The 9,997-nt window shown below is 34.1% G+C and overlaps 3 protein-coding genes and 6 pseudogenes across 9 annotated transcripts, besides 2 other annotated features; 3 read left to right on the forward strand and 6 right to left on the reverse strand.

The window, feature by feature from the left end:
- Nucleotides 1-759: a terminal%2Cinverted (terminal inverted repeat of Maverick-2 transposon ID:TVAGG3_1063640).
- Nucleotides 1-9,997: a mobile genetic element.
- Nucleotides 1,129-1,485, reverse strand: TVAGG3_1063650 (annotated as a pseudogene). Its single transcript has one exon. A coding segment is annotated over exon 1 (357 nt).
- Nucleotides 1,681-2,301, reverse strand: TVAGG3_1063660 (annotated as a pseudogene). Its single transcript has one exon. A coding segment is annotated over exon 1 (621 nt).
- On the reverse strand, nucleotides 2,404-3,090 carry TVAGG3_1063670 (annotated as a pseudogene). Its single transcript has one exon. A coding segment is annotated over exon 1 (687 nt).
- On the forward strand, nucleotides 3,595-3,834 carry TVAGG3_1063680 (uncharacterized protein; the record flags this gene model as incomplete). Its single annotated transcript, XM_051256106.1, has 1 exon — nucleotides 3,595-3,834. The coding sequence occupies one exon, from the start codon at nucleotides 3,595-3,597 to the stop codon at nucleotides 3,832-3,834; it is 240 nt and encodes a 79-aa protein (XP_051076674.1).
- Nucleotides 4,153-4,716, forward strand: TVAGG3_1063690 (uncharacterized protein; the record flags this gene model as incomplete). Its single annotated transcript, XM_051256107.1, has 1 exon — nucleotides 4,153-4,716. The coding sequence occupies one exon, from the start codon at nucleotides 4,153-4,155 to the stop codon at nucleotides 4,714-4,716; it is 564 nt and encodes a 187-aa protein (XP_051076675.1).
- Nucleotides 4,801-5,361, reverse strand: TVAGG3_1063700 (organellar and viral DNA polymerase type B; the record flags this gene model as incomplete). Its single annotated transcript, XM_051256108.1, has 1 exon — nucleotides 4,801-5,361. The coding sequence occupies one exon, from the start codon at nucleotides 5,359-5,361 to the stop codon at nucleotides 4,801-4,803; it is 561 nt and encodes a 186-aa protein (XP_051076676.1).
- Nucleotides 5,648-6,672, reverse strand: TVAGG3_1063710 (annotated as a pseudogene). Its single transcript has one exon. A coding segment is annotated over exon 1 (1,025 nt).
- Nucleotides 6,907-7,788, reverse strand: TVAGG3_1063720 (annotated as a pseudogene). The gene has a single exon. A coding segment is annotated over exon 1 (882 nt).
- TVAGG3_1063730 lies at nucleotides 8,812-9,144 on the forward strand (annotated as a pseudogene). Its single transcript has one exon. A coding segment is annotated over exon 1 (333 nt).

Here is a 9,997-nt window from a genome sequence, read left to right on the forward strand (position 1 = left end):
CAACCATAACACCAACTTAACCTTAAATATTTACAAAACCATCTGACACATAAACGACTTCACTAACGACTTCACTAACGAATTCACTACCGTCCTCACTAAATAAAAATAACCTTATTTTTTATTTTTTTAAATTTTTATTTCATTACAAAGACATGTCTGACTACATTTACTATGACTCTTTCCCAGAACGTTTCCGTGAACTATTCAAAACTCAAGTAAAACTGAGAAACATGCATTTTAACAAAGACAGACCCATTGACGATGAAAGAAACCCTGAATATATATATAATACCTTATGATGCTAAAATTTATTGCATACATTCCTTATGACGTAGAGGAACGAAAACTATTTCAACAATGACGAAAAATTATTTCTGGAGCGATGAAGAAAATTGCCTTATCTACATAAATGCATACTTAAATAAAGCTACATATTGTACAAAAGAAGGTTGGACTGGATTTGAGCTCTACATATACGATGACGATGGAAACAGACGTTGTGTATACCCATACGATAATATGTACCATTGTTTTCATCAAGCATTAAACGAATACATAGTCAGTAAGGTCTCATTCCTGTTGAGTAGATATGCTTTATTTTTTTCCCACATTTATTTAAAAAATTAATGATATCACCACCCTCACACGTATGAAAACATAGCGCAAAAATAAATTTAGGTGAAGTGGTGAGATCTCACCTGTTTTTTCACTCTTTTTTCACCCGTTGAATTCATTACTTTATAACTCTCTTCCTTTCTCCAACTCTTCTAACTTCTTCTTAAGTTCAGCAATGTTGTCCTCATGAAGTTTAATCTTTCTCAAAATTCCTTCTTTATCTAATGGTTGCTTTATCTTTCTAAACTGAACTCTACCATCCTTCATAGTATGAATGTAAAAACCTTCTGGAATAGTTCCTGATTTAATGTATTCTACCAAAAACTTTTGTTTCATTGCTTCAGTGACTTTAGTCGTCATTTCAATCAAATAAAAATTTTAATATTAAATAAAAATAACGTTATTTTTTCAGTAAGGAAACGCAGGAGTTTTACGATTTATTTGAGGCGTGGGTTCTGGTTTAAATGTTGGAGTCGGTTTAGGAGTTGACTTTTGAACAGGAGTTTGTACTTCCATAGGTTCAGGAGTTATTGAAGGTTTTGCTTGTGAAGGCGTTGGTTTTGGCGAATGTGTTGGAGTTTGTTTAACTTCAGCTACTTCAGTATTATTTATAACATTTGCTTTATTTCTTTTCAACATCATAACTGCTCCTGCTGTAGCTAGCAAACCTAGTGGGAGACCATATCTTATATAAGGACTTGACCAAATGCTATTTTTGACAGGAGCTGGTGGAACACCTAACCTTGGTGAAACTGCTCTTTGCCATTGTGCAGCTCGTAAGAAATATTCAATAGGTGCTCCATAATCGTTTGGTAAAGTTTGTTTCATAGATGGTGAAGGTTCGCGAGAGCTTGATGAAGAACTCATTTATAAGCTTTAAAAATAAACGTTCATCCTTTATTCCTCACTGTCGTCCGTGGCTAAGTTATAGTCATCTAATCTTATTATGGGGATGCCATTAGCACGCACCTGAATGGCAAAGCAACAATCCCTCATAAATCCAATAAGTGGCTTTGGTACGTTTTCAGTTGCTAGTTCAATAGGTCCTTTAACAGACAATTTGTATGTTATTGGAGCAGTAGATGTTTGACCTTGTTGGAAGCAAAAGTCCACTTCTGTTGGAAAACCACATAAGAAATGTGTGTTGTCATAGCTATCCCATTTATGTTCCACACTACCATCATCCACCAATGACCTCATAACATCTTCATTAAATCCTATCATATCATTGTTTGTATTGCAAGCGTTCGCAACCATTTCATAAAATACAGGTCCATATGATTTTTCAGGTTCTGCAGGCATATTTCCATAAGCTCCCATGGAAAGCTGAAGATATTTAAACTTAGGGTTCTCAAAATTAACATAATAGTTGTCTTTCTTTCTAAATAGTGCCCAAATACTTTTAACATTAATAGGCGTATAAGCTGCTGTAAATGTTGCACTTGAACTATCTGTATTCTTTGAGAATGAACCGTCCATAGGAATCCAATCCATAACTTTAACAGGAAAACATAAAGCCTCGTTTGTATAATGTTCTACAAGTTCTGTATAAATGTTAGGGTCTAAAGAGAATGACTTTGGATGAATGAAACATTCATTAAAATCCATCTTTGTTCGAAATAGTTGCTGGGTTACAGTTGTAATAGTAACTGTTCCACTAGCTTCTACTGCCTTCGTTATCATAGTGAATGGTTCATTCCATGGAACAAATTTATTTGTCGGTGGATTTGAATCTGAAGCAAATGCAACTTTAAGAGTTGGATTGAAAGCAATGATATCATTTACAGATATAGATGTGCATTGTAAGGCGTCGCTACTGAACTTTACTTTAAGCTGAATGTTTCCTGCAAAAGCTGGAATAAATCTTATAGCTTCTAATGGTAAAAACTTTCTAACAGGAATTCTTAAACGAAGCTTAAAATCAAATGATTTTCCTGCTGTAATTGGACCACTAACAATTTGTCCTGTTCTGCATGTTCCCGAATGACTCCATACATCTTCATGTCGAGTCTTTGAGAAAACATCTACTTTCTTTATTTGTTCGGTAGTTTGTGAGTTTGAAGTTATATATGCTTCTTCTCTTGCGTTGTCTTGAGAATATACGATACGACCATTTGCAAGGATTTGATATCCAGCAACTGCATAGAAAGCGTCATCGAAACCAATCCAAAATCCTGGTGGGTTTGTTTTATTGGAACCTGAACCAATTTCTTTATCTACAATAAATTGACCTTCCATTTTATACGTAATGAATGTATTGTAAAGGTCCAACATATTTTCACCAGGAGGTGAGAGATTGAATGTTACCCATGTGTTATCTTTAGCAGTTCCAGGTTGTGATGGAATCTTTGCGTCAGAATATTTTCTATTAGTGTCACCAATTTGAACTGCATTGTCTATGATATCGAAATATGAGCGAATCTGATGAATATGCTCTGCTGGAGTAAATTCGTTTAGCTGTTCGTTCTGCATGTATTTACTTCAGATAAAAATATCTATTTACTTCATTATTCTCACTCTTCTTCTTGGCATTCGTGGTGGAAGTTGTTTCTTGACATTTTCAATGAACTGTACATTCTCTTTTGTCTCAACTTCTTTCACTGGCGGGTCAGGGTTCTTTGACTCGGTTTGTTTTTCAATGAAATTCACGAACTTTGCAATAAGCTCTTGGTTCGTTATTGAAAGTACATCTGGCTTCTTTTCTTCTTGTTCTTTTGGCTCAGTTTGAACAGAAGGTTTTATATGGACTTCATGGACTTCACCCTTGCCATGCACCTTAATGTTGTCGCTCTCTGCATTCGCTAATGGTACCTTTCTTTTTCTTACGTATATTTTACCATCTTTACTCTGACTTACGTAATAGAAAGGATGTTGTATTCCTCTTGCGTCATTTAATATAATAGACTCTCGCTCTGATTTTGACAAGCTCATTTTACATCGGTTAAAGTTTTAATTTTGTTTTTTATCTGCAATCAAATGACTCAGACAAGCCCTACGGACAAGACCCAAGGTGTCATAGATGTTGAAGCATTGAAGAAAGAAATTCGTGAGCAAATTTTATCCGAACTGAAGGAACAAAAACAAGAACAAAAGCCAGAGAGACCAAAGAGAAAACTTAGTGAAAAACAACTTGCTGCATTAGCTGCTGGAAGACAAAAGAACCCACGTTTGCTGGCAAAGAAAGCTAGAGAAGAAGCTGAAGCAAAGAAAGAGTAAATGGTTTATTTTTATCCGAACTAAATGTATAGACAAATACCTTTATCTGTTGCGTTCAGTAGTGAAAACCCTGACGTCAAAATAAAGGGGAACAGAGTAACGTTTAAGTTTCCAACAGACTGGATTGTGAACATAAATGAAGAGAAGTACATTGGCATAACATCTATGTATATAACACGTGCTTTCAGAAAGGTTGACTTTATACTTCAAGTCGAGATAGAAAATGACGAACAGTCTTTAAGCGCCCAAAACATTCACATATACAAATACTTTAAAGACGATACAACATTGTTGCAATGTATGATTTCATTTAATGAGATGTTCGAGAAAAAGTTCAACATTGAAGTACAAACTTTACAGCCTTTACGTGAGTTTCTTGCACAACTGAAAGAAGAAGGTAGTCAGCCACAACTTATAGACTTTCATTATGAATTTAATGAAAATGAAGATGGAACTCATGACTGTCAATTCATTGTATTCTCACCATTCAATGAAGTCGCTAAAGAGAAAAAAAATCCATTACGTATAAGATTTCAAATCTCCGAACCAAGTGATGATTTTAAGAATGTTTTCAATTATGATGCAATGCTTCCGAGGAAAAATGAATTTTCAAAGATTGTAACACCTGGCATTTGGGATAGAAAGCAAGCTATATTATATTCAAACTTAAGTAAAGGAGTTGAAAATGAGTTCATTGGTCATACAAGAACTTCACCACTTCCTAACCCTAAATACTATAAATTAACTGGCTTCAATCGTGAGTTTTGGATAGACATGTTCTCCACTCATGACCATAAATGTCCAGTGTTCTTGCCTCCAGACCATAAGGACTGTCTCTACATTGAAGCACAACTCTTAAACTCTACCATCGCAGTATTGTAAAATCTACGCTAGCTTTATTTTTATCACGAATGACCTCATTCATGACCTCATTCATGACCTCATTGCTGACAAAAATAAATGACCTCAGAACTTCAACTTACGAATAAAGCTTGTTTTAGTCGTTATTGAAAAGTTGAACTTTTCAGCAAAGCAAGGTTGACATGACTTACATAAGTCGAATGCAATCTCTTGACCATCATGAAGTGCTTTGTAAAGTTTCATTAAACTGAACTCAGAGTCTTTGTCATATGTTCCAACAGGTATGTGAATGTTCTTATCTTCATTGTAATAGCATTGTATAGCTTCAGGAAACATTTCATTAGCGGTTAAAGCAATAACATCTTGCTTCACGCCTTTCATTCTGCAGTGAAATGCAACTTCATTTAAATCGTTAGTGAGTAAGTCTATGTAGGTCTTCTTTCCACAGAAAATACTTTTATAAGCTAAACTTTGTTTTCCAGGTGTTATTTCTGCAAAGTCGCTATGAAATTGACCAAGGTTCTTTCCTATAAGTTCGCGACCATATCTCTTCTTAAACTCTGCTGCAAGCTTTGGGATGTCTTCATTATATAAGTGCATACTGTCGGTATCCTGGTAAAAGATTTGAAGTCCCATGTCCTCTGCAGTACAGAATACTTCATTCATAATACGTTTTGACATAGACAGAATATTAACACCAAGTGGACAGAAGTTAAAGTGTCTGCAAATGCTTTTCGTTAGCTTGAAAATAGTTTTATCTGAACCATCCAAACCTTCGAACTTCACTATATGGTTGTAATTTCTTATAGCATATCTTATAGCATCTTTGTCATTTACTATGGTTATTTTTGACTCAATAGGAGATAGAATAGTTTTGCCATAAATGCTGTTCAGAATGAGTTTTATAATTTCTTGTAAGGGGTTTTCTTCTTTCTTATACTTTAACCTTAACTCAAACAACTTCTTTACTTCATCTCTTATTCTCATATCTCTGTTTCCATCGTAATAGTATCCTTGCAACACTTCACATTTGACACCTTGATATTTTATGAGGTCTTGTAATGTTATATGGTCAACATACATGAGACAGCAAGTGTTTGAACTTCTTGGAACGTTAAGTTCTGGATTTAGTTCAGGGTCGCAAACTATTAAATGAAAGTGTCTGGGTATACCAATCTCTGTTATCTTAATGAGAACAAAGAAGCCAGACATAAACTTTTCACCAATGGGTTCCTTTTGGTCATCATCGAATAAATGTCTCATGAGATACTCTGTGCTTAACATCTCATCCTTCAATACTTTTGGAATACCTTCTAAAGTATAAAGTCTTGCTATAGCTGAAGGATATAATGAAACAGTGTCGAAGTCAGCAATGAGTTTCTTTTTGCTCTTTTGTTTCATGTTATCTGACAACATACATCTTCCACCTTGAATGCATCTCGAAATAAATTCTCTTGGTTTATTTGAGAGGTCATAAAGATTTCCATTCGGGAAGTATACTCTGTTCTCAAACAATTTGTTAGCAATAGAACAAATACTAACGTAGTCATAAACGTTTAAATCAAACTCTTTCAATAAGTCATTGCGGAACTTTACAAAACCTTCTCTTAAAATTCTTACATCTTGTTTGCAGTAAAACGTGCTATATTTTTCTAAGTCGAAGTGGTTTTCATCTATTCTGCAACCTTTGATGGAATCTATGTTCTTCATAAATGTATCTGCATCATGGATAAACTTACATGCTTCAGAAATGACACCAGTTCTGTTGTCATTTGCTAACAAAACACTGCTGTAGTAGTTATATGGAAATACTTCTTTCGGTCCTGTTTGTAAGTTAAACATAGCAGGAAATAGTTTAAGCTTCTTATTTATAACACTGTAAGAGTCTTTTATAATAATTGCCCGTCCTTTATATAAGCCAGTTATTTGCATTGTTCGTGAACCTTTAATGATGGGAGTTCCTTTCACTTCTGTCATGTGTCTTAAGATGAAGTTTATGTCATAACTGAGGTTATGGAAATATATTAAACTCTTGTCAGGAAGTCTTTCCAAAAATTCTGTTGCACAGTTTTGACCCCAAATGCTTTCACTAACTGAACCATCTTCACTGTCATAACAGATGTTAAAAGCTTTATGAAAGCCATCCGTACTACACTCAAAGTCAGCAAAGAAAACGTGCTCAGGTATGAATTTACATTTAGCTTTATTTACTTCTTTTGACTCTGCTTTCTTCTTCAGTTGTACACAATACTTTGGAGCATATGTCAAATCTTTAAATGGTGCAAGGTTCTGTTTATATAAGTCAGTAGTATATGTGAAAAGTTCTCCATAAGAAATAGGTTCGAAATATTTGCACTCCCACAATGTTTTCATAACATCCCATAACGGTGTTGTTCTATCATAACGAACTACATATTTATCTTCTCTCTTTGTATAAATCTTCATCTGTTTCTCAATGTTCATTCCACCACAAGCTTTGAGAATTTCTTTATAGTTTCGAATGAAGTATGTTGTCATTGGTAATCTTTCATTTAGCATGTAGTGGTCTTCAACAAGAAGTAAGTCAATAGTTCTAACAGTTTCGCATTCTTTTGGTATATATCTCTTTATTTCATTATGTCTTGACTCATTGAAATAACCAATGGTAACATTAAATGATATACCTGTTGCGTCAGAAATTTCTTGTACTTTACTTTGAGGAAAGTCTCTAACACGAATGACTTCTCTCATGTGGTCAATAGTTTCTTCATTTACTCCAGCCTGAATGCAAGCATAAACGAAACAATTGTCCTCTGTCATAAGTGTTGCAGTTCTTTTGTTCAGTTCATTGAAGATTTGGTAGCGTTCAAGATTTATAGGTAATGTGCAAAGATACTTCCAGAACTGACCGCTTCTCTTCTTATAAAACTTCTTTTCACCATTATCTTTCCAAAAGCTTTCTATAAGTGCTGGGTTTCCTGTTTGCTTAAGAGCTTCCAAAATGGCTTTCTGGTCATTTGTCAGTGTGCTTTCATCTCTATATGGTCTCTTTTTTGGTTTGCCTTTCTTTACATCTGACATCGTTAAGCCTTCATATTCTGTTAAATCATACATCTTTATTTCGGTAAGATTCTTTATGTTTGTCAAGAAGAAGTCATAGTGCATTTCAACAATACCTGCGGCATTTGCTTCTATCTCTGATATAAAGTTCTCCTTCAAGAGCTGATGTAGTAATGTTCCAATATTATTGAGGTTTAACGTAGAACATTCATACTTTCCACCAAGTTTATAACATACCATCCATCTCTGTTGTGAGTTTATTTTAATTTTCTCTAAGAGTCTCATGAAAACCTTACCGAAATGTTTGTGTAAGTAGTCTCTGTTTGGTTCATCTAAAGCTTCGATGTTAAAGTCAATGAGTCTATTGCCTGACTTCACATTTCTCTTCCTATTCTCTTCATCTTTCTTTAACCATCTCTCACCTTCTTTTTGGTTTGTCGTCAATGGAACGAATGACATCGTTAGCTTTGCGAACTTGTTCTATAGCGCTCTTAAACATCTCTCTTCTCTGTTGTTTCAGTGTGTCGTCTCTTCTTCTTGTTTCACCAACGTTCGCATTTGTTATGTCAAACATCTCTTGACGAACATCATGCGAAAGAGCTTTACGAGTATGACCAACGTTCGCATTTGTTATGTCAAACATTTCTCTTCTTACTTCATGCGAAAGAGCTTTACGAGTATGACCAACGTTCGCATTTGTTATGTCAAACATCTCTCTTCTTACTTCATGAGGTACTGAACGTCTATGATATAAGTCAATAGCAACGTCATTTAAAGAAAATGCTATTGCATGGACTTCGTCCTCGCCGCGTTGCGGCTTTATGAACTCATGAATTCTATCATAACTTATTGCACCATTATAGTCTTTAATGAAGTCAGCGAGTGCTTTTTGTTTGTTGCGTAATGCTTTGCAAACATCTATATTAGCTTCTGTAAGAAGTTGTTTTATTTCCGAGTGTTCTAACTTAGACAACTTCCGATACATCTTTAGTAGGAAATAAAAAAAAATATTTTTGAAAAAATTAGATTAGATTTTTTTTAAGTTATTTTTCAAAATAATTTAATATTTTTATTTTAATGAAACACATGCAAGATTGCAAGTTCTTTTCATACAATGCTCTCGCTACTGCCATCAAGAATGAGTTCAATAATGCTTCAAATGTTAATATTATCTTTAACAAGAAGTTTGTGAAAGAATCTAAGTTTGGTCAGTATGTCAGACCATTAGCTATCGTCATTGACCGCAAACGTTATACTTCACAAGAGTTAGCAGTAGTTTTGAAACAAAAGAGTTTCTTCGTGAATGTCAAAGATACTCATTATACTGTCATAAAGAACTCTAACATTGACTTCTTCAGTATTGCTATGAATCTTTCCGAACAGAAAGAATATAAGAAGGGTGAAACAAATGTGAAATATTATCCTTCATCTCTGAAGACAATAACGAACAAAGATGTTATACAGAAATTCTTACCAAAGGTTGAAGAAGCTTCAATTGACATTGACGAAGGAAGTGAAATGGTTGAAGAAATTGACCCTGAAGCTATTTTAAGCAAAAATATATTTTTGGTTAGTCTTCATATGGATATTTTACAACAATTCCCCAATGTATAAACTTTTCATACGCTTTTTCATAAGCTTTATATACCTTCAGAAATTTTGCATAATCTTTAGAAGCATTTAGATATTGTTTAAATGCTTTGTATGTCTTCATAAATTTTGCATAATCTTTTACATGCTGTTCGTTCTCCTCTTCTGTCATGAGTTCCGAATATTCTAAATTCATGTTCTTTCATATGAGATAAAATTTTATAAAAAAAAATAAAATTAGCTTAGATTTTCATTCTTCCTCTTTGAAGTTATCGAAATACTCTGTTATTTTTTCCTTTAACAATGGTAAGTCTTCTTTGAATGTAAGTATTGTGCAACCTTTGATGTCATAGTGTGTTTGAGGAAGAGTATTTTTGACAATTTCTTTTATTTGCTCATTCGGTTGTCATTGAAATCGGTAAGTTTTTCACGATAGAACCAGTTTCTGTCAGATTTGTAAATCTTAGCAAGGTCATAAAAGCTTTTGTTGTTTCTTCTGACTAAATGCAACATAACCATATCTCTGTCTTCTTCATTTTCCATCTCTTCAGCGTAAATCATATACTTATAACTCTTTTCCTTTCCTTTTGGTACTGAACGTGGTATTCTTTTCTGTATGCTTTTGTCTTTGGATTCAATGACTTCATCTTTTGCTTGAAGTTTCTTTTCCATC

This window comes from Trichomonas vaginalis (genome assembly GCF_026262505.1).
Source record: "Trichomonas vaginalis G3 chromosome Unknown ctg_30, whole genome shotgun sequence".
Classification (NCBI taxonomy): Eukaryota; Parabasalia; order Trichomonadida; family Trichomonadidae; genus Trichomonas; species Trichomonas vaginalis.